At 47.3% G+C, this 24,016-nt stretch overlaps 2 protein-coding genes across 9 annotated transcripts in view; one reads left to right on the top strand and one right to left on the bottom strand.

Annotated features, from left to right (window-relative positions):
- The window catches only part of LRRC9 (leucine rich repeat containing 9), a 63,254-nt gene extending 48,812 nt beyond the window's left edge, over window positions 1-14,442 (top strand). For all 4 annotated transcript variants that reach the window (XM_032948183.2, XM_032948181.2, XM_032948182.2 and 1 more), the window contains 9 exons: window positions 623-731; window positions 1,640-1,779; window positions 2,251-2,387; window positions 4,408-4,625; window positions 6,793-6,861; window positions 8,062-8,187; window positions 11,045-11,273; window positions 12,285-12,492; window positions 13,407-14,442. In XM_032948183.2, coding sequence (XP_032804074.2) covers window positions 623-731; window positions 1,640-1,779; window positions 2,251-2,387; window positions 4,408-4,625; window positions 6,793-6,861; window positions 8,062-8,187; window positions 11,045-11,273; window positions 12,285-12,492; window positions 13,407-13,443 — 1,273 coding nt within the window. In that variant the 3' untranslated portion in view covers window positions 13,444-14,442. The remainder of the gene's footprint in view (window positions 1-622; window positions 732-1,639; window positions 1,780-2,250; window positions 2,388-4,407; window positions 4,626-6,792; window positions 6,862-8,061; window positions 8,188-11,044; window positions 11,274-12,284; window positions 12,493-13,406) is intronic.
- A 392-nt stretch (window positions 14,443-14,834) lies between these two features.
- Window positions 14,835-20,477, bottom strand: LOC116939595 (uncharacterized). Of its 5 annotated transcripts, none has more exons than XM_076063210.1 (6): window positions 20,119-20,477; window positions 19,877-19,996; window positions 18,330-18,432; window positions 17,658-17,744; window positions 16,967-17,089; window positions 14,835-16,536 (listed from the first exon to the last, which is right to left on the bottom strand). In XM_076063210.1, the coding sequence occupies exons 3-6, from the start codon at window positions 18,430-18,432 to the stop codon at window positions 15,665-15,667; spliced, it is 1,185 nt and encodes a 394-aa protein (XP_075919325.1). In that variant the 5' UTR covers window positions 19,877-19,996; window positions 20,119-20,477; the 3' UTR covers window positions 14,835-15,664. The 5 variants fall into 5 exon arrangements, with proteins under 5 accessions (XP_075919325.1, XP_075919326.1, XP_075919327.1 ...); XM_076063211.1 differs by having other exon boundaries at window positions 20,402-20,472; XM_076063212.1 differs by having other exon boundaries at window positions 17,658-17,766; window positions 20,402-20,471.
- Between the last annotated feature and the right edge of the window lie 3,539 nt (window positions 20,478-24,016).

Here is a 24,016-nt window from a genome sequence, read left to right as displayed (position 1 = left end):
GTGCAGTGTTTCCCTTTTCTATGTGGTGTTCCACAGTTGTTCTAAGTTCCTCCCACATGCAAAGTACTTGAGGTAATCGATCTAATATCTAGGCACCCAAAAGTGTTGCGAGATCTATTGTATGTATTTTGGATAGTTAAATCCCATTCTAATTATAATACAAAATAAAATCTCCGAGGTTTCATTCACTTTTGTGAAAATATTATTTATAGTGATATCACCAGAAAAAAGGCACGGTTTAACCGATGAAGTTTTCATATTTTCACATCCATGCAGGTGGTCTCACGAGAAAATGTGTGTACTGCACCTTTGGCAATAATGACTCCCATGGGTTCAATCATTCATTGCACTTCTGCGAACACATTTGCCACATAAATGGAAAGAAGGAGAACTCTGCAGTAAAACAAAGCGTCGGACAGTGTTCATTGCTGACGCTGACCCCTTAATCGATAGTGGCAATCCCACATTTTGTTTGCAAGCCGATACTTGCAAACCATGCTACATTCACTCTGCCATCCACGTTCCCACAACCGGCATGCTGACGTATTGCCGCACGTGCATGTGCAGTTGTGTTACGAGTTCTGTAGCTTCTGTTAATTCGTGCGACCTTTTGTCAATGCAGGACTGTGGACCTGCTTCCTCCCAATCTCTTCGTGAACCTGCGCAATGTGAACTTGGAACAGAACAACCTGTCCTCCTTCAGCGGGCTCATACACCTGTCCAACGTGCAGGTAGCCCGAGATGACGCCACCTGCTGGTGCATTTTGTTCCTGCACGCTCACAGCACGTTCACATGCCCTCCTTGACCGGGGGTGACCCATGCTTATGTTGGGGCAATGACGACGCAAGTCCTTGTACCGTGCATCATGACAGACATCTCTGGCAGCTGCCTTCTCTCGTAATCTCCCATCCTTAATCTCTGAGTGATGGGAGATGGCTTCATGTTCTCCGCTAGTTTTAATGTCTGAAACAGCCTTCCTATTACGCCCATTTGTTGAATAAAGTACAGCCGAATAACGTATCTTTCCACGCCACTAAATATAGTTGATTGATTTTCATTTATACTCCCTCAGCACTTCCTGTGTAATATACACCATGTTGTCCGGTGTATGAATGTTTTTGTCTTCTCATTATTAACCCTGTTGTGACTGCACCATCTTAAAAAAATACATTTGTATGGTTCATTGATATGTAGAGCAACACTATATAGCACTGTCTTTGCGAGGCTGGCACATGTAGTACTGTGTATGATATATATGAAAACCTGCAAAATCTTTATACAGTAACTCATGTGTACAATTACACATTGTTCTGTATCAAAATTTCAAGTGTCATTCTGCTCAGATAATGCGGTGGTACTTATTTCCATTCGTGGTAATTCCAAGTTCCCATGACAAGGGCCAGTCTATCCAAATGATGACCATTGTTGACTTCCTCTAAAGTGTTACTCCATTGGCCTTGAAGGCATCATGACTGAGTGGAGCCCCAAGAGGGATGTGTATTCTCACCCTTTCGACTTTGCATCAGTCTCTGTAAACATGGTGCTACCTGGCAATGCATCCTGCCCATCCCTCCTGGTCCAGCGTCCCTCACCTTGAGGGCCCAGCCATGCGCTCATTTCACTGCGTGCCGCTTGCAGGTGCTGAACCTGAACTACAATCAGATCGAGTCGGTGGTGCCGCGTGCCCGCCCTCCCGCCACGCTCACCGGGCGCCAGCAGCTCTACCAGAAGGTGGCCTCCAGCGGATATGGCCCGCAGAACGTCGCTAAGGCCACCAGGTGCAGCAGCAGGCCCAGTTCACTCAGGTGTACATGAACAGAATATGCAGCCGGTTAAGATGATCCCAATACAGAGACGTTTTAAATTCACACTTCGAGGAGAGGATAATGCAGATAAATACTGAACACACAGGTGTTTTGAAGTAACCTTCAGGTAGGGATGGCTGAAATAAATAATAAATCTGCAGTGTGTAATATACACTTTTCTGCAGTGTAAATGAATCGCACTACAGACAGTTAAAATAGTTCGCTCATAGGTGGTCTAAATGAACCTCACACACAAGCAGTTTAAATTAATTCAGGAAGTGGGTTGCTTTAAAGAATACCCGAGCAGGGAAAAACCGCACACAGCTGTGGTTTAAACCAACCTCACTTGGAAGATGACCTAAGCAGACCCGTGGCAGAGGTAATCGAATTGAATACCGAGAGCACGTGCAGGCTTGCGCAGCATGCACTCCATGCTGTGTGCAGGGATGCGTTGGCGTGCGAGAACCTAGCGCCCATCATGGAGCGGCTGGAGGTGCTGCACCTCGCCTACAACCGCATCTCCAGCCTCGCTCTCCTGCAGCTGGGCCGGCTCACTGGGCTGCGAACCCTTTACCTGCAGGGTGCGTCACGCTCGCAACCAGCTCACGATCGCGAGCGCTGAGCCCACACACCCACACGGCAACAACACACAATGCAGTGCTGTAGCACGGGCGGTGCAGGTGGGACAGCTGCCCCGGGCACCTCTCCCGCACTGACCAAATGGGCAGCCGAATTGTAAAGCAGGTAGTGGAGCAGTAGTGGTCGGGAGGCATGGATGGGTGGGTGCGAAAGTGGCACTTGTCTCGGGCGTCAATATCAAAATGTCAAGCTATGGCTCTGCAACAATGAGCTTATGGCAGAGCAGGTGCACTTTGAAGCCAGTTAGAATGGCCACAGCTCACTGGAAGGAGGTCACATGGCCAGACTTATAGGTTAGCATGGGAAATGGGTTAATACATTTAAATAAAAGCACAGCTGTACACACACACAGCTTATTTATGTTTTGGTAATTATTAATTCATTGTTTTTGAAGGAATACGCATTTCTAATCTAATATACTTCATAGGCTAAACCTGCAACTACGTTTGAAATTATTCTGCGAAGAACTATCTACGGTAACTAAACATCACTCGTATTATTTCTGTATATATAACATCATTAAACAATATTTTTCGTGGGATATTTTAACATTGTTACAATTCAAAGAAAACTCATTTTGACTTACTACCCTACGTCTCCTAGATTTATAGTTGAAAAATGTGCACCTTGCCATGAGCAGTTACTTTGATCTTGGCATGCAGGGGACATTAAGGATATGGGCCGTATGTGAGCCACATCGGTGAGATCTCATTGCCAGGCTATCCTGCAATGATAGTTTCATAGAAATGGCAATAGGAGCCCAGAGCCAACCGTGTTTTAAACGACCACTGTACTCATCAGTTCATGCATCTGCATGCCGACAGCACTGATACCCCATGGAAACGTAACACTGTGTACAGCAAAGAGTGTCGCAGCACAATCAGATGGTGCGCTTGGTCACGTTGAAACGCGCATGAACGCAGGCTCATTAATTATGCAAGGTAAAGTGTGCCCCAGCAGCAGCGTTCCCAATGCCGCCTCGGGGTGATCACTGCTCGGTGCGCAACTTTTACGCCTGCCATTGCTTGTATTAGCATAACAATTCACTCCAGTGTCATCAAGTGCAATTGCCTTTAGAGTGAAGGGCAAATATACACAGGTTTAAATCGATTAGCTCATGTTTCATTATAGTCATTTATTTTTTATTTGTGGTATCCGTAGTACTTAGAAGATTTTGAGTGTTCATTGGCACTCATCTGCATTTTCAGTCATGAGCTAATGGTGAAAATTCGACATTACTGTGAGACGGACCAGGCTCTCCACAGGGCAACTAGATTTTTTTGACCAAGCGGCTCGATATTACCAAATGTAGCCAATCTCGAGAGGGATTATGTTAATGTCTCCTCTTTGGACTTGGTAAGACTACTATTGACTTAAAGCTTTCGTGAATGCAGGAATTCATATTCTTTGGGTCTTTCGGTAAAGCCATGTAGATAGGTTAAAATAATAATAAAATAAAAAACTACGACGTTTAGATTGAAACGTCGTAGTTTTTGGTTTATTTCGATGGAAACGTCGGAGGTTTTTTTAACCTATCTACGTGACTTTACCGAAAGACCCAAAGAATAAGACTACTTTTGTTTCATTAAGTAGGTCTGCCATCTTTCGGTGTTGTGTGGCAACTGTAAATATTTACACATCGATGAATATGAGGAATACCACGGCATGACAGGGTAAACAAACATGGAGTGGCATTCAGGTGGCATCAAAAATTCAGTGATCGAAGGGAAGACTTAATCCAGCTGGTGGGATTCTGTAAGAGCAGACCTTGACAACGACGGTGCAACATCTGCAGGATCTGGCAGAAGGAATGCCGCAATGGTGAGATCAATGCCACGACCACTATGACTGCTTGACCTTGATTCATGACTTGAATCATTTACTGCCTATTTGCATGCCAACGTTATCTGGCCATAGACATCCTTCCCTTGAATCCAACCCCGTGTGTCCCCTGCCGTGCAGGCAACGAGATCAGTCGCGTGGAGGGCCTGGAGGGCGCCGCGGCACTGCGCGAGCTTGTGCTGGATGCCAACCGCGTACGGTCCCTCGGGGAGAGCTCGTTCCTTGGGCAGGGCTCCTTGGTGGAGCTCCATCTCAGGGACAACCGGCTCCGGCAGCTGTCCAACCTCCACCCACTGTGCCGCTTGCAGCGCCTGTACTTGGACAACAACAAACTGCAGGTGGGGCAGCCCTAGCACGCAGGCAACTAGCGTTTAGCGCATAGTTCATCATCATCTTTGTTATTATCGTCGTCACCATCGTCATCATCAACCACCTTGTACGCAGACCTACTTGTGTTGCGGTGCCTGTCTTCGTCTCGCCATGTGACTCGAGCTTTCTTGTCTACCTGTTGCATACAAAACGTTGCCTCTTCTCTCGTACCCTGTGCTGCTGCACTCTGCAGCTCATCACCCACCATGCCAAATTGATTACAGTTTACAGATCGTTATCGTTTATGTCTAAAGTAAATAACTTACCACTCTCAGTTTTACATTGCGAGATGATTAGGTATAGAACATTAAAGGCATTCTCATTATCACTCTGTTACACTGATTCATATTGAATGAATCTGATGTACAGTAGTTATTTTGGAGATAGAATACAATTTATTTTTGGCTTCCTGGAAAGCTCTTCTAAGTTTCAATACCCTTATTTCAGTGGGGCCCTGCATTGGAATGTTCGGCCAATTCATATTTAAGGGACTGTTTAGCATTTGCAAATAAGGAGAAAACCCATACACATGGAAAGCAGCAACTTATTTATATTAATTGTTTCTTTCACGTGAGATTTTGTGAACTTTAATTGCGTAGAAGCAGCTATTCATTATTGCATGGATTAGTTGGGAGAAATCAGGTTAAGTTTAGAAACTTGGCTGTTTTAAGCTGCATATAATAGCTTACTATTGTGAACCACGTCACAGGGTCTTCATTGTCTACTGGAAATTCCTTGCAGAAATTACCAGGCAGCTGTAGTGATAATCGACCCAATGGCTCCACATGTTCTAGTGGCAAGCACACAGACCACTAGGCTATTCAGCTGTCTCAAAGGTTTGAGCAAGCTGACCTCAACGCATATACACATTATATATAGGGAGATAATTTTACAAATGTGGCATTTGCCACATGTTAATGAAAGATTAATATCATCCATAAGTTGAGGGCACTCTGGCAGCAGAATGTGGGCCAGATGAGTGCTTGAAAGCCAACTAGTGGCAGCAGCTGTGCCATATCATGGCTGTGTATGGAAAGGGGTCATTAAGCCTCGGGAACTTCACACGCAGCATCGCACTTCTAATGCAGCAGGTGGAGTGCATCTTCCCCAGCTCCCCATAACCATAACATGCTGGGGGTGGGGGGGGGGGGACTTGCCTGTAATCCAGCACCCAGGAGGCAGGTTGTAGAATTGCGCTATGATGCCTCAAACCTGTTGGTCTGCAACGTGGCCAGAAATAGCAGCACAGCAAATGGATGCCTGACCTATACATGTGGTTTTATGAGCACTATTCACTTTTAGTGTGTGGGGTTTTGCTGTGTACTGTACTCTGGTTTCCTTCCACAAATGAAGAGACACATTGAGGAATTGGTTAAATATCCCAGTGCGGGACTTTGCTGAAACAGTCTTCAATGCATTGAAGGTCAACAGATTCTTATTGTTGCAATTCAATGCTCATGGTCAATGATTAATCATGGCCAATACGTTTAATGCCAAAACACCTAACCATTGCTTCCTTCCTTCTGCCAGATCTCACAGGTGGTGTGTAGTTCACACCCACACACCCAGCTGCCAACGTCTGTTCTCACAGGAACCCATCCTCTGGCCTTAGGTCTTCCCCTTGGCCATCAACCTCTGGGTGCCACTGCAGTGTTTGTCTCAGTAACCTGCTATGGTGCTGTGGATGGTAGCTGCAAGCACCCAATGAGTATGAGACACTTCTCTCCCAGTGTCTGTAGATAAAATTGGCACAACAGTACTTGTTGGAATTACATTAATTGTTAACTTTAAAAGCCACACACTTAAGAGCACTTGAAGTGCCAAGTGACTCAGGAGTAGAGTGAGCACCTCCCATTCGGAAGGTTGCGAGTTAAAATCCTGGTTGGTTTTTAGGTCAGCGCATGATTCCTCCAGGGTGGATTAGTCAAAAATTCGTGTCCTATGGATCGACTCTCCCATGCCATAGGAATGTGGAATTTTTACCACTGGCTCAGGGCTATAAACAGTAGATGAGCACTGCCTTATTTGAGCGTGAAATTATTTTTGACTGTTTTGGCCTGAAGTACACCTGAGCATAGCCCATGTGTCTTGACAGAGTGCTAAGTTGCACGATGTGTGTGTCTTTTTGCCTTGCAGGACATGTCTGAGCTGGAGAAGCTGAACCAGCTGCCGAGCCTCACTGAGATTACTCTCACTGGAAACCCAGTTAATGCCTCTTCCACTCATTAAGCAACAATGTTAAACAACCGCACCCACCCCATGCAATTAAAGGGATTGCCGTAATTAAATTGCGCAGCTGCAAATCGAATTATGTTGAGGTTTTTTTCTTATTCAACAGTTTACATTTGTCATTTTCACGGAGAAGAGAAAAATAATGTCAATTCCACATTTCTATGGAAGTGGCCAGTGAAGCCATGGTGCGCAGTGGTTTGCGCACTAGATTATAAACCTGGCAAGCCGAGTTCAATACCCGGCCACAGCCAACATCAGTGGTGATACCTGAACTAGTTCTAGCCCTGTGCCCCTACCTCTTCACCACCCTACACTGACCGGTGTGGTGAAGTATGGTTAAACAAGCCCCATGACTGACATGGTGTGGCGAGGCTTTCATTTTGTGAGGGATTGACAAATGGAAGCATATTATTATAGATTGCAGGGACCAGTCTGGCCCTCTATAAGACCACGAATTTGTACTTGAACAATCTGTGGACTGCGAGTCTAGTGCTCTAGTCACAGCGCTGCCTGGCTGGATGAAGGTGTGTTGTAAGAGATAAGTGGGATGGGATGTTCTTGATGATTCATAGGATGCCAAAAGGAAATAATGAAAGTCTATAATATTTGCATATTCCCAGTGTTCAGCATGACATTGACATGTTTTGAGTTCCCTTTAATATTGAAAACATAACTCAAGGCTATTTTTACAGTCAATTTGGAAACGCTGTATATGCAAGCATTTTAATTTGCTGTGAGTGTTTATCGAAACATCCAGTCTGTCATTGCCATCTCCGTTCGCACCACCTCCTCCCCCCCTCATCTCCACACGCCCATTCATGCTCCACTGACCTTGTATAGCATAAGCAATACATGCATCATTTATTTTAGTAAAAAAAGTCAGTGATTTCCTGCTCAAATGAGGCAGTGCTCATCTCCAGTTTACAGGGCCTCACCAGAGGTGGAAATTCCACATTCCTATGGGAAGGGCAAGTCTATCCATAGTACCACCGTTGACTTTCCAACAAAGGGGTACTTATTTTATCGACGATGGAGGGATGAAGGGCTCATTCAACCCCTAACCAGATTTTGAACTCGCAACCTTTCAATTGCAAGCTGCTCGATCCACCGGGGAGCCAACCGACTGTGATCGCGTGTCTCTGTTGCGCCGTGCGTGTATCGCGTGCGCTGCAGCTTGCGCGCCGCTGCCTCCACCGCCCGGTGCTGGTGCTGCAGACCCCACGCCTGCTGCTCGTCGACGGGCTGCCCGTTAGCCAGGAGGAGCGCGTGCGTGCCGAGACGCAGCTGCTTGAGACGCAGGCGAGTCCGCCCGCCCTCGCGAGACGCAGGTCACGGGAGCACTATTTCGCGTCATTGGAGCCGGCACGATTCACTGATCGAGTCGATGAGTCGATGTAAAATCGTCATCTCTACTTTTTTGTGTGATGTATTACTCGGGCCCTTTTAAATATGGCTGGCTGTCCTCTCCACATCCTACCTCCTGAAAGCGGGAAACCCCGAACAAGCCTCGCGAAGCGTGACGCGGCTAACGATGCCAATGACCTTACCGGGCCCAGCACCATCGCCCCTTCAGATACCACTTGCCACCCTTGTTAGCCGTGGCCGGCAATCAAACTTAGGTGACCCGGTTCAGAAAGCAGTGCGTTAACCACTGTGGCCCACTCCACCCCTTAGACCAGGGGTCGGGAACCTATGGCTCGCGAGCCAGATGTGGCTCTTTTGATGATTGCATATGGCTCGCAGATAAAACAAAATATTCTCACTTGTTTTAATCCATCCATCGATTTTTTCACTGCGCATGTCCTGTTCAGGGCTGCAGGAGCAATTGTCCATTATTTTAATTGGATGATACTGGCCTACGTTTGCCGTTGCTGGGTAAAACAGGTAAACGCCCCCTTTTGAATCAGTCTGAGACTGCGTCTGCTCGGTCATTAGCTCAAAGCTAACCCTTCGACGAAGAAGATGGCGAAAAGAAAAAAAGACGACGAGTATCGTACATTTCAGGACGAATGGACCGAAGAATTCGCCTTTGTGGAGAGAGCGGGTTCTGCGGTGTGTCTAATTTGCAATGACAAAATTGCATCGTTGAAACGGTCGAATGTAAAGCGGCACTTCGACACGCGCCACGCTACCTTTGCATCAAAATACCCTGCGGGAGACAGCAGAAAGAAAGCGTGCCAAGAGCTTCTGAGCAGGGTGCAAGCTAGCCAGCAGCAACTCCGCGTATGGACCCGGCAAGGTGACTATAATTCGGCTAGCTTTGCTGGTTCTTTAGCAATAGTGAGGAACGGAAAACCATTCACAGATGGCGAGTATGCTAAAACGTTCATGCTGGATGTAGCCAATGAACTTTTTGATGATCTTCCGAACAAAGACAAGATAATCAAACGGATACAAGACATGCCTCTGTCGGCAAGAACTGTTCATGATCGTACCATCGTGATGGCAAACAAAGTGGAGGAAACGCAAGTGAAGGACATAAATGCAGCGCCGTTCTTTTCTCTGGCTTTGGATGAGTCAACAGACGTGAGCCATTTGTCGCAGTTCAGCGTGATTGCAAGATATGCTGTTGGTGACACACTGCGCGAAGAAAGTCTTGCTGTTCTGCCATTAAAAGGGTCCACAAGAGGTGAGGATTTATTCAAGTCTTTCATGGAGTTTGCTCAAGAAAAAAGTCTACCTATGGATAAACTTCTCTCAGTGTGTACTGATGGTGCTCCGTGTATGGTGGGGAAAAACAAAGCATTTGTGGCGCTTCTCCGTGAACATGAAAATAGACCCATCCTAAGTTTCCATTGCATTATACACCAGGAGGCACTTTGTGCTCAGATGTGTGACAGGCAGTTTGGCGAAGTGATGTCGCTGGTCATTCGTGTGATCAACTTTATTGTTGCCCGAGCCTTAAATGATCGCCAGTTTAAAACACTGCTGGATGAAGTTGTAAATAACTATCCTGGTCTGCTTTTGCACAGCAATGTGCGTTGGTTGTCAAGAGGGAAGGTGCTTAGCCGTTTTGCGGCTTGCCTGAACGAAATCCGGACTTTCCTTGAAATGAAAGGCGTCGGGCATCCTGAGCTAGCCGACACCGAGTGGCTCCTCAAGTTTTACTATCTCGTAGATCTGACTGAACATCTGAACCAGCTCAACGTGAAAATGCAAGGCATTGGAAATACAGTGTTATCCCTTCAACAAGCTGTATTTGCTTTTGAAAACAAGCTGGAGCTTTTCATCACGGATCTTGAAACAGGTCGTTTACTACATTTTGAAAAACTGAGCCAATTTAAAGATGCATGCACAGCAAGTGAGCCCATTCAAAACCTTGATCTCCACCAGCTAGCTGGCTGCACATCCAGTCTCCTACAGTCCTTCAAAGCACGCTTTGGAGAATTTCGTGAGCACACTCGTCTTTTTAAGTTCATCACCCATCCAAACGAGTGTTCACTGAACACAGCCGACCTGAATTACATCCCTGGTGTCTCCGTCAGAGATTTTGAAGCAGAAGTGGCTGACCTGAAGGCCTCAGACATGTGGGTGAATAAGTTCAAGTCACTGAATGAAGATTTGGAAAGAATCACACGACAGAAAGCGGAGTTGGCGAGCAAGCACATGTGGACAGAAATGAAAAAACTCCAACCCGAAGACCAGCTGATTCTCAAAACTTGGAACGCGCTTCCTGTCACATACCACACACTGCAGCGTGTGAGTATTGCTGTATTGACCATGTTTGGATCTACGTATGCATGTGAGCAGTCATTCTCACATCTTAAAAACATCAAGTCCAACCTACGATCACGTTTAACGGATGAAAGCCTCAACGCTTGCATGAAGCTTAACCTCACCAAGTACCAACCCGACTACAAAGACATCAGCAAATCCATGCAGCACCAGAAGTCGCATTAATGGTGAGTGTTATAACAACATTATTTAAAAGAATAAATTCAGAGGCTTATTATACTGACATTTAGTTGAATTCACTTTTAAAATATATTATATGGCTCTCACTGAAATAAATTTCCAAATTTTTTGCTTTCATGGCTCTCTTAGTCAAAAAGGTTCCCGACCCCTGCCTTAGACACTGTGTAAATACTCAACGCATTGCGCTGTGGTTACAACTGCAGTTGTAATTCTGTTAGGCTGTGGCGATGTGTGCACACAGACCCCGGCAATGGAGGTGGCACAGCCGGGGCTGGCTCCGCTGTTCGGCCGCACGGCCCCTCTCTGGGTCACCAGCATCACGGCCACGGCAGCTGGAGGGGTCACTGGAGTGTGGCCCCTGGGGCTGGGGCCCACGATGCATGGGGCCCTACCACAGGCGTTCCGAGGAGGGGCAGGGTCTTTCCCACTTCACACGTTCGACGAGCCCGTGCTGCCCGAGCCCACGCGCTGTACGTTTGCGTCGCCAGAAGTGGGGTGCTGTTGGGCAGTGCGCAGCGCTGTCCTTCCCTTGCGCTGCTCTGTAACAGCTAAACTGTAAACTAAGCTACTAGGTAGGGCCCACTGAGCTATACAGGAATCCCTCGCCAACCGCGGATTTGCCAACCGTGGTTTCATGTATGCATGGTTTATGATTTGTATATTAATTTACCAACCGCGGCCTGGAAATTTGAGTATCCGCGGGTAAGCATGCGTTTCCACTGAATCGGATGCCATTTCATCTAAAAAAACAGACGTATTTAATATCAAGTCTTCTCTCGCATGTGAATGGTGGACGTGATCAATGGTAAAATTAGCCTTTTCTAAAACCATTTAACTCATGTGGCTGATTTTTCTTTACAATCTTTCTGAATAATTAATACACGTCCCATAATAGGCGAATGAGTGTAATCATTGGTGTCAAATTTGTCTCGAAGAATGATTGTGGCATCATTCGATGGTTGAGGTATTTTGTGTAAAAATTTTGTCCATAGGCACGTATAATTTTTACCCAGCACCGGGTCCCGCCTTGTTTGTATCAGATCTAATGTTCTGGTCGAGCCGCCATTATAAGAATTGTTCTTTGGATAAATGTAACAGTACTCTTCCCATTCCTTTTTAAAATATTAATTTCATTGAGGCAATGTGCGGGCCCGTTACATCACGTTGTGATGCACGTACACACCGTCAACCGGTTATAAAGGCCGGAACAGCACACGAGGGGGTGGGTGGCCAACTCCACGCTCGGCCGCTTTTGTCTCCCAAGTGGCGATGTTTTACACATCGCACCAGGTACTCATTTTAGGCTGAGTCGACCTAGGGAAGGCCCAGGACCGGTTCAGATAATAGTCACTGGTGTTGGTAGCCGTGAGTGTGAATCGAACTCGGGTCGCCGGGTTGGTAGCGTGGCACGCTCGCCACTTCACTACCGCTCCTCACAAGTGCGCGCCCACATGCACGTGTGTGCGCCTCGGTGACTGCAGACCGGCGGCCACGCCAGCACAACGGCTTCCTGGTTCCCAACCCACGCAGCTACCACGCCGAGCTGGCCCTCAGCGAGCTGCGGCCGCTGGCGGCTCCGGTCGTGGCCCAGGGTCTGCGGCGAGTGCCCTCGCCCCTACAGCACGGCACCACGGCCGCCCGCGCGCCACCCTTCCCTCCGCGGCTGCCCTCCTCCGCTACAGGCGACAGGTGGGCGAGCAGTGGTCGCACTGGTGCCTCGCAGCAAGAAGAACCTGGGTTCCATTCCCGACTCGGGCGCCTTTCCGCGTGGAGTTTGGGTGTTCTTCTGTTCTGCACGGGCTTCGTCCCGGTTCTCCGGTTTCCTCCCAGAGCTATGACGGTCGTACTATGAAATTAGAATTGGCCAAACATCCCAACGCTGAGAAATTACCTGAAAACAACTCAATTGCGATTGCACAAAGCAACATCGCCGCCTACAGCGGAAAAACCTGGCAAACCTGGCAGGACCCTCCAGATTGTTGAAACTCAGTGAGGCTTTCATGGGAAACACCATTCAAGCTGTAAAGGCAGACCTCATGCTTTCATTTGTTCAGCGAGATTTTCAACTCTTTCCAAGCAACGTTGAAAGTAATAATGAGTTGGCCGTCTGCCAGTCACACAGGAGCACAATAACGCTGGCAGAGATGATTGAACATGAACAAACTTGAATACTGTATATATTTGTGTTGCTCTGAGGGACTTTCCCTATAGATAAACGTCTAAATTGACCAAAGGTTTCATGATCCAAAGCTTGGAGATCAAAACCAGCGCTAAAACGCTTCTCGGCATCTGCATCCTGGCGGCTGGAATGCCTCCTGATGAAGTCATTGAGCATCGCGCCATCCTGTGACGTCGCACACAGTGTGATGTAATCGTGATATACGGCTTGGAACGTCATGTCGTTATTGACGATTGAATACTTCCGAGAAAAAAGATGTTGGAAAGTGTTTTAGAATCCATGCAAATGAATTTTTCTTGTTTTAAAAAAGTGCATTTGAAATTCCACACGGTACATGGCAAGATATTGATTGAATAAAATCTCACTTGTATCTTTCTCACATTAATGTAAAGCCCTCCGTTTCCCCCCCCCCCCCCCCCCCCAGGTCTTCTGGGAGTGCCATGCCAAGGAAGGCACTGTGAAGCCAGAGTGCAGCGTACCGGGTCAACACTCACAACCCTGCAATACCACACCTCTGCCCCTATGGGGTCACAGTACGCAAGAGTTACATCGAAATCTTGATTTGCATCTAAATGTTTGTCATTCGTTATCCCTTCACTTAGTTTACGTTTTTGTGTTTTAATTCTATGCACTGATCTACATACGCGGGAATGTGAATGCACCGATTTGATTTGTTGTAGTCTTTAGGTTTTCTACGGGCACTGATAACAGTGAATATCGAATGTGTTGGCTTCGAAGGAAAGTGCCCGCAAACTGCCGTGTCGGACTGGAAGCATTTTACGCAGCGCACACCGAGGTCACAGGCATTCTGCCGCACAGCATTACAGGGAATCTCACAATACCATGTAAGCCTAACAAAGGGCATATGCAGCCCCATTGGGGCCACCAGGCTTAAAAAAATCCTATACGTGTAGCATAAACCTAAAAAGGGCCACACTTGTTCAGTGTTGTCTCCTTAAGCTAAGATGCTTATTCTGTTTCTACCTTTATCCCAGTTGTTGGCGATTATCATCATATGCCCGGGGAGGGCATGCGTGTGCGCCACATTGTTGTATGCAGTCATGAAGCCCGTTTTTTTTCCCCACGAGCTAGTGGTAGAAGATGCTGAAACTTCACAAAAGCACAATATTAAGCATGTTTACTGCTGGATGTGGAAGTGCAAGTGTACGATTTGTATATGTTGAGAACAAAAAATTATGGGATTTTCTCTTCGTAAAACATTGCAGTATTCAATTGTACATAATTATAACAAAGCATTATAAACTGGCACTTGGCCTGGGCAGGATGGAGTGCAGTGACTTACCAGCCAGGAACAAGTGCTCCAAGCATGATCGCATTTCTGCAGGGGAGTTTGTAAACTGCTTGAACTGTGATGAACAATTTACAGATGCTTATTCTGCTTCAATTTTCTTTCACTACATCCGAGCGAAAACTCAATAAAAGCAGCTTCTGTTACATCACTCTGCACATGTGCATTGTCACAGCGTTCTTATTGACAGTTGTGCTCATAGGTTCCAACTTTAGAGTGGAAAATACTGACTTTTTACTGTGCCCTGATCGCCGCATTCAAAGTACATTCAGGTTATAGCAATACGCTGATTCAATGAGCTATTTTGAGCATCACTAAGCCACGTTTTGTTTTTTTCAGAATGATGGGCCAGATACATAAAATCAAAACAATGTTTTTACTGTCAGCCACTGCGAATCAGTGACAATATCTGAACTGATCACGGCCACCTTCACCAACCTGCACTGACCAGGAGTGAATTATGGTTAGCAGGGTTGGCTACATACTGTGCGAAAGAAGTTCAATATACATGACCGACAGTGTGGGGAGGCCTTCATCCAGCAATGGATTGACAAGAGGGTTTTATTACAAACAAAAAAATACATTTTTTTTTAATATCACGGTAACATCTGTATACTCTCAACATTAAAGAGTACATACATCCACGCCACCAGGGCAAATATAGATTTGAGAATTTAATCATCCATAAGGGTAAAAATTAACGAACGCATTTTGACAAACCTTATATCTCGTAACTTACCATTTGCTCATATAAATACTTCATAACTTACCGTTCATATTGTAAGACAATTTTTATTGAAAATAATATATTTGATACTGTACAGGATTGAAATAAAAACGCTAACAAATAAAATGAAGTGTACTGTACTGTAAAATATATTCACACTCACTAGTGCAGTGTAGTCTTCGGTGCAGTCATAAGGTTGCATTGCCCACCAAACACCATAGCGTCGTAACATGGTGCATTGCTGTGCGCTATGCACATATTGGCCGCAACGGATTTAAACAAACATTTTATGACCCATTTTCAATGCTCAAGAAACGTGTCTTATTATAATTTTACTCTAATCTATATAGTACCGTAGATGGAGAATTTTGTTATTTATTTATACATTTCAGTGTATTTGTTTTACTTAATTTTTGCACTATTAATATAATGGTAATAAATCCAAAGTTAATTCTACTGAAACTTCGTTTATTGAATATTCGCATATAGAGGTATTACTGTAATTTGAACAGCCTTTCTATATAATTTTTACAGCTTACATATAAGGCTACATGGTGAGCCAATGGCATTTAGGTGTCCATCGTCTGGATGAACTTGAAAACACTCACCGCAGCTTTTAGCTCAAGTAGAATATAACCAGATGTTTTCACTCAACAGTGTGCGTTCTAGAATGTTTCTTTAAAGTGTTTATTCGTGAAAATCCCTTCCCACACTGGGTGCACACATGTGGCTTCTCGCCCGTGTGCGTTCTAGAATGTGCCTCTAAATTAGAACGATGTGCAAAGCCCTTTCCACACTCCTTGCACACGTGTAGCCATGCGCCCGTGTGTATTCTCGAGTGCGTCTCTAAATTAGAACGTTGCGAAAATCCCTTCCCACACGTGGAGCATACGTGTGGCTTTTCGCCCGTGTGCGTTCTAAAATGTGCCTCTAAGTTAAAACGCCTCGGAAACGCCTTCCCGCACTCGGTGCACACGTGTGGCTTCTGGCCGGTGTGCGTTCTAGAATGCGTCTCCAAGTGGGACCGGCGTGTAAATTCCTTCCCACACTCCGTGCACACGTGTGGCTTCTGGCCGGTGTGCGTTATTAAGTGAAGCTTTAGGGAAGATCTGTGTGAAAATTGCTTCCCACAATCTGTGCACGCGTATGGCTTCTCGCCGGTGTGTGCTCGAACATGCATCTGCAATTGATAGTGGTACGGAAACCCCTTCCCACACTCCTTACACTCGTGTTTCCCCCCGCCAGCAGTGCTGGTCACTTCACGTGCTCCCGACTTGTCCACTTGTGTAGATGCATTCTCGCGCGCTGAATGCAAGCGTCCCTCCTCTCCTGTGCGCGTCCTCCTGGTAGTCCGTCTATAAATGCACCATGCGGTGCCCTCAAGCATCTCCCCACACTCGCTGCAGGTTTGCAGCCTCTGTCCGGAGCATTTCACTTCATTAATTGTTTTTACAAAGCATCTGCCAAAGTTCTTCCTGCATTCTGTGCACAAGAGTCCCGCCGTTTCCTCTTTTTCATCTGTGGTGTGAGGTGAAAGCAAAATGCATACACCAGTTGACAGCACAATAACATTACGAGGCGTTCACAACTTCTGGCCTTTTAAATACATGACTGTAGTGATGTCACTTGGAATTTATTTACAGAATTATTTACTCTTCAAAGCATTATCAAAATGTAGGACATACATTTTAGGTATATATCTACGAGATAACTGATGTGCTGAGGTTGTGTCTTTTAATAGACAGTGACAACAGGGAAGTGCTCGTGTCAAATGGGATAAAAAAAATACTTCATATTTCACAACTGTCTCAACAAAATAAAACCCACTGGACTCAAGCCATGCTCTCATCTTGTTCGACATTTATCTTATTCATTGTAGCACATATATATTGGTGATAAAAAAGCAAAACAAAGCATTTTCACAGTCATGTGATCAAGGGAATCTTACATTGACCAAGGTCTTCCTTCAATAACTCCACCTCAATGAAGCTCTGGTCTGGAGTGGCCGAACATCCACGGGAATCCTGCATATCCTCGCTGGCTTCAAATGGATCTGTCTTCACATCTGGAGCTGTAATGTAGAAGACACACAATTGTCTTTGATGGGAGGTCTGATTGATAAAATGACAAGCAGTGACACAAGCCATGTCAAGTTTCTTCCACTACTTTTACAAATCGGATTGGCGCCTTAGTTTGGCTCTTTGAGTCATGCAGCACCAGACCAAATGTCATTCACAACTCCTGTTACCAATCTACCTGAAGAAGAAAGTGTTCAGAAACTTTGCTATGGACAATTTTTTTTACAAAAACTTAAGTGTGTTCATTGAAGCATAGGGAGATCCATGCTTGGGATTCATGCAGCAGTGGATTAATCATGACTGAATATATTAAATACAGTATTCATATGATCAACACAATATTCAATACATTGTTGCAATAACTGAAAAGTTGCATTCTTAATTTCTGACAAAAGTAATGCGGTCAATGATGACCTTCTCTGGAGACATGGATCATTCCCTTAGATATTTTAGACTTCAATGTTGCTTGACACCATCGACCATGCCCAAAACTACACCGCATCTCCGGTGGAGAGCTCCTTGCGTGGTTCTGCTCTCTGTGTCTGTAGGAAGGGCTCTTACTGTCTCTCTCCATTTCAGTTTTCACCACAATCCCCAGCATCTCGGTGTCCAGACTCCCCTCCTCTTCTTGCTTGTTCACGACCGCTCCTGTACACGTGTTCACACTCGACTGGCATGAAGACGATCATCGCCGTGAACCTCTAGATCTACCGTCGTGACAATCTTAGAATGTATAGTGGTGGAAGCTGCAGAACCCAGTGGGAGTGAAGTAAATCTAAATAACATCTCGTGCAAATCTATACAGAACCTGTAGTGGTGTGTGCATATAGCACCACCTCGTGGTCCAATGGCATGAATCTGTTTTACAGGAAGCAGTAAGTTTAATTCATAATTTCTAGGAGGGCCTTGTTTGATATTTTTCAATATTTGGGCAAGTGTGTGTTATTGCACTGGGAGAGTCTGTCTTGCAGTTGTAGCAATTATTTCACTTATGGACAGTTTTTTTCAGCTAACAAAATTTAATTTTATTTCCTGATAGAATATTAAGGCACATTCCTTTCTGCTTCATTTCATATTTCCATAAAAAGAAGCAAATGATCATCTTTCGACCCTGGAACAGAACTAAACATTACTAGAATAGAGCAGAATGAAATGGAGGATTTAGTTTTGGAACGTGAACAAAAAATGTGGTCCATCATTCCCCATCAATCCCCTGCGCCAAGTTCATCTCACCAGCATCTGGATCTTCATTTTTAATGAAGTCAGGGCACAGCCCGGGACATGCACGTTCTTCTCGTTCTTGTTTGATGAATGCCAACTCAATGAGTGAATCCATCTTAGGAGTCAAGAAAGAAATTTATCATTTTTATTGCGATACGTTCATGTAAGACAAGGATGCCCCCTATAGCCTTAGGGGCCATCCATTTAGTAGGTACGCGAAAATCTGTCAAAACTTGACCCCTCCCCCCCTCCCTGTACACACGCGAACTTTTTACACCACCTCCACCTGCGTACGTACACCTGACGCACAATATCGGCCGTTCCTATAGAACGGCCGATATTGATGTAGTCCACGCAGAAACGATCAAGGATTAATAATATTAACGTGTTTAAGCAAACAGATAGTCCACCGCCGGCTGGATTAAATAAATCAGTTGCGTACCTTGGCCATTTTTTTGCCGAGCTGCGTGATAATAGCTGCAGTCAGGGGCACGGTGGCACACGAGTGACACCTCTCCCACAGCCCCACTTCTCCCGTTAGTACTTGTTGTCTCACAACTAAAGAAACTGAACTGTGGCTCATTTGAAGGCCAATGTAGACAAATTATTATCGAAGCTTCACCCCCCCTCCGCCCCGTTTCCTACGCGTACGCACAGTCAGTAGACCCCCCCCCATACGCAAGCGAACGCATTTGGGTTAACCCCCCTCCATGCGTACTAAATGGATAGTTTCATCAGTTTTCATAGTTTCATTTATTTGGTATAGCCCTGTGAGCCATTCGGCTCTTGAATCGGGTGCAACCGCAACAAACAACAAAACAAAAACAAGAAAAACATCTTAAAGTGACTATGTGACTGTGCAAACAGAAAATCCATGGAAAAAAAAAACATCAAAATATTCCTGAAAAAAAGCACCGTACACCAACGCTGTGTGCAAAAATCCCTGTGGGATGCAAGTCAAACAACAACACCAAGAAAATTAGATTAAGGCCCCTTAACAGACTTTTGGGGGCAACTGCTGTTTGCGAGCACCTATTAAGGCGAGCACAAGGGCTGGTGTGGCCAGAACCACGCCCGACCGCCTTTGTCTCCCGGTCCCAGTGTTTACACACAGCACTTAAGGCTGAGCTGCCCTAAAGGAGGCCGGTGAACGGCTCAGATAGTCTTCACTCGCAGTAGCCGTGCGTGTTTGTCAATGTAACGTTCAATAAAATCGGACTCGGGTTGGTTTCGCAGTCACCGCTCCCCACAACACAACGCGAGTTCTACTTCCAAGGTTCACACGGGAGATACAGATTGACGTTAAAACACTGCAACAGCCGCCGCTGAAGTGTCGGTGGCATCGCCACAGCTCTTGTGCCAGGCTAGGTGCACATCGAGGCCGTCTCCTGAAGCGTGGAAGGCTCTCGCCGCTGCTGGCAGGACGAGGTCACGGAGCAGCGCCAACTGCTCATGGGCTTGGCTGCTGTGCCAGACGAAACAAAAGAGTCCCCACACCACCACCACCACCCTGTTGTGGCCTTAAACAAACTGTTGGGACAAGTGCTGTTAGCGAGCACCTGTGAAGGTCGGTCAGCACACGTGGTGGTGCGTGGCCAACACCACGCCCGGCCGCTCTTTGTCTCCCCAGTGGCGATGTTGACACACCGCACCAGGTACTCCTTTGAGGCTGAGTCGACCTAGGGGAGGCCCATAAAAAACACACAATTCAGATGACAAGTCAACTGGGCGTTTGTCCGCGAGCGGGAGTCGAACTCGGGTGGCCGGGTTCGTAGCGCAGCACGCTACCCGCTACGCTTACCGCTTCACGGACTAATCCACAGACCCAGCTGCCATGGGTTGACTGCTGTGCCAGGCTAGGTGCCTGCCACAGATTCCACGTGCAGCCTTTTAATCAGACTGTAGCGCAAGTGCTGCTGCTGCTCCTGCTGCTCGCAGCTGTGCGCGTCGGACATCACACGGAGTGTGGTGGTGGCGGTGTGTGCGTGTGTGTGGCCAGCACCACGCCCGGCCGCCTTTGTCTTCTCAATGCTGATGTACAAGAACGCACGAATTAAACGACAAAAAAAGCGTTGCTCACGTACGCCAGGGACACTGAAAACTTTAATGCAAAGGTGAGCGACAAGATGCAGCAACGGAGGGTCGGGGGGGGGGGGTGAGACACAGCAACGAGATGCCGGCACGAGGCGGCCGAGCCAAGCGAGGGACGAGAGGCGAAACGCGCGGCGCAAATGGATGCGGCGCAAGACGCGGCACTCGAGACAAACGAGAGGGCGAACAAACGAGGTGAAGAAGATGATCGGGTGGCGGTGGGTCGTTGGGGGGGGGGAGGTTTTGTCCAGGCACTCCGAGCTCTGCCACTACCTCCCTCCTCCTCCTCCACACTCGACACGGCCCCCAGCAGCGGTGGCCGCCGTTGGCCGGAGAGATTCGCGGTTCGGATATCCGGCAGGCAGCCCCTGGTTAATATTGCGGGTGGATTAAACGTCGAATACAGGAACGCGTCGGCGGCTGCTTCGTAGTGGACGTTGAGGACCCCGTGACGGTACTCTTAAGAAGGGTTAGGCCATTGGGTTTGCGACATTCGGTGGTGAGATGTTAACTATGTCTCCTGAGTTCGATCCCGACGCCTCTATATTTGGAGTTTACACGTCTCTCTCTCTCTCCCGTGGTAGTGTGGATTTTTTTTTGTCTGGGTCCTCCGGTTTTTCTCCTACACATTTAGAAGCATGCGTTCATAGTATTTGGCTGCAATACTTTCCCACGTGATAAGCCAAAAAATCGAGCTATCATTTGTGACCAGGTCGCTTCTGAAAGAGAGCTACACAGGCTTCGTGGGCCTTATCTGATAAAAGAAAAAAAAATTGAATTTTTTATTGGGGAAAAAAAAATAGCAAGTTACTTATTTGAGAAGCCATATCAACCATCCCCCTCCCCCAACAAAAAAAAATATCAAGACCCATCTTGAAAGAGTCTTGAGCCTTAACGAGGCTTTCCCTTGGTGAACAAAGGGGGGTGACGATGCTGCTGCAAGGTCACAACTGAGGCTCTGGTGGCACGAGTCCAAGGCACCTGGCCTGATGCATCGACGGCAGGCAGCTCCATTCTAAGGCACACCTGCCAATTTGATGAATCTCCAGTCCCCCGACGGCCGTTTTGTACACCAACACACTTGATGTGCTGCCAAAGGGCTGGAATTGTGCTCCGCTCGGCGTGCCACCGCAGAATGCAGGGGCCGGCTGGAATGCGTCTCAGAAGTGAATTAACCGAAGAAGCGTTGTTTCCTTGTCCTTGACTGCTGCTGCTGCTGCTCGTGTCTGGATACTCCCACCCTCAATCCGTGATGAGAACGCATCATTACATCGGTGACGAGGTTTTATGCCAGTCCTCTTCGTCGTAGTCGTTTTTGTTTTTGCACAATTCACAACAAAGGTCTCAAAACGCAACGTCTGCATCTGCGTCAAACGATTACAAAGTAGAGAGAGGCAGGTAGTACAATCATCTCCATATATACACAAGGCAAAGTTGTGAATGTGTGTTGTCTGTTCAAAATGTTTAGCGTACTTCCCGACATGCAACGAACTGTAAATTTGCCATGTGGGTACTTTCCAGACTGTACACCATGCAAAAATTATACAAATACACTTTTGTTTTTTTGGTAGGGGGGGCGCTCAATAATGCATAGATTTTTCACGGCAAGTGAGCTGTGACGTCAAATCTGTCACGTGACCCTCGCATGTGGAAGCGTAACGCATTGTAGTGTAGTGGTTAGCGCGCTGTCTGTGTATCTGTGTGTGTGTCTGTGTGTGTATCTGTGTGTGTATCTTGTACCATCGGACACTCCACCCCCACAACTCCCAATCGGTGATGGGGCAGTTGTGGAGAGAGTGGAGAGTTTCCCATACCTAGGCAGTGTGCTTATGACTGGCTCCAGTTTAACAGCAGAGGTCTCACTCCGCATCAGTCGAGCGGCAATATCTTTTCATCGGTTGCGTAACGCTGTGGAAGCTACCTGGTCTGTCGCTCCGCACTAAGCTTCAGGTCTTCTCGGCCACGGTCATTCCCTCCCTTCTCTACGCTTGCGAAACGTGGACTCCCCTAATGGAACATCTTCGCCGGTTAGAAACATTTAGGCTGGCCTGCCTACGAACCATCCTGGGTTTAACCAGACTGGATCGTGTGAGGAGCTCACAAATCCTTGAAAGATCTGGGCAAGGTCCCATCGGCGAGCTCCTCCGGTGGGGAAGGCTGCGATAGCTGGGTCATGTATCCCGCATGCCCAGCCACCGCATGCCGAAACAGCTTTTGTTCGGCCGGATTGAGGGGGCTAAACGGGCGCGGCACGGGCTAGAGAAGAGATGGAGTGATGTGGTACAGGAGGACGTGGAGCTGAGTAGACTTGCCGATGACTGGTACCAGCGGTGTCAAGATCGGCCTCTGGAGGAGGCTCGTGAAGGACGCTGCTACTGGGCAGTTGGAGGCAGTCGCCCTCCAACAACAACGGAGGGCGGAGGAGCGACGCTCAGAACAACGAGCGGAGCGCTGGGTGGCTAAAGCACAGCAGGTTGGCACAGTAGGGAGCAAAGGTGGTGCATCAGCCAGTCATCTCAGTCAGTCGACCCGTGGCACCTGGGTCTGCCCAGTGACCTGTCAGCGGGCGTTCGACACTTCACGTGGCCTCAGGGTGCACATAGCCTGGCACAAGCGTCGTGGTGACGTCACCGCCACTTAGTGGCGAATGGCGGTTGTTGTTGGTGTGTATCTGTGTGTGTATCTGTGTGTGTGTGGGGGGGGGGGAGTTGCAGTGTAGTGGTTAGCGCTGAGCCGAGCTACGAACCCGGCGACCCGAGTTCGATTCCCGCTCACGGCCACCACCACCACCGATGACAAGTATTTGAACCGGTCCTGGGCCTCCCCTAGGTCGACTCAGCCTCAAACGAGTACCTGCTGTGGTGCGTGAACATCGCCACTGGGGAGACAAAGGCTGCGGCCCGTGGTGAATCCAAGTCCCGGGCGAGGCCGGGTAGTACAGCTCGTGTAAACATATCCAAGAGAGTAACACAGTAACAGTTACCGTGCGAATTGTAGGTGTTATGAGGTGGTGAGACTCAGAATTCATCGGAGCGGCCAAAGCAGGTTCAGTATCCATCATGTATTCTTTATTTAAAGTATTGTAAAGGTTTCATATATATTATACATATAAAAACTGCTTCAAATACGTTAGCATAGAGATTTGCAGCTGCACACAAGACATCAGCTCACCCATTCCGCCGAGAGCCTCACAGCCACATACTCTGAACGCGTGTTTCTAAAATGTGGACGGAAAACTCGGGAGGACCCGGAGAAAAATCCACGCGACCACGGGGAGAGAGACACACCGCAAACTCCAAATATACAGCAGCAGGCGTCAGGGTCGGGCTGGAACTCACGACCTCCTGTACACCAGGCGAGGTAGTTAACATCTCCTAGCCACCGTGATGATGATGATGAGACAGACACACCGTAAACTCCAAATATACAGCAGCAGGCGTCAGGGTCGGGCTGGAACTCACGACCTCCTGCATACGAGGCGAGGTAGTTAACATCTCGCGAGCTGTTCGCCAATTACCTCGCTTGCCACACCACCCAGCGACTCATCCTGGGTGTGCGTCCACACACCCGACAAACCGGCTCGAGCCCCCTCCGATCCCCATACAAAG

This window comes from Petromyzon marinus, chromosome 6 (assembly GCF_048934315.1).
Source record: "Petromyzon marinus isolate PM22_M1 ecotype Great Lakes invasive population chromosome 6, UKy_Petmar_22M1.pri1.0, whole genome shotgun sequence".
Taxonomy (NCBI): Eukaryota; Metazoa; Chordata; class Hyperoartia; order Petromyzontiformes; family Petromyzontidae; genus Petromyzon; species Petromyzon marinus.
This window is presented reverse-complemented; position numbering and strand designations above follow the sequence as displayed.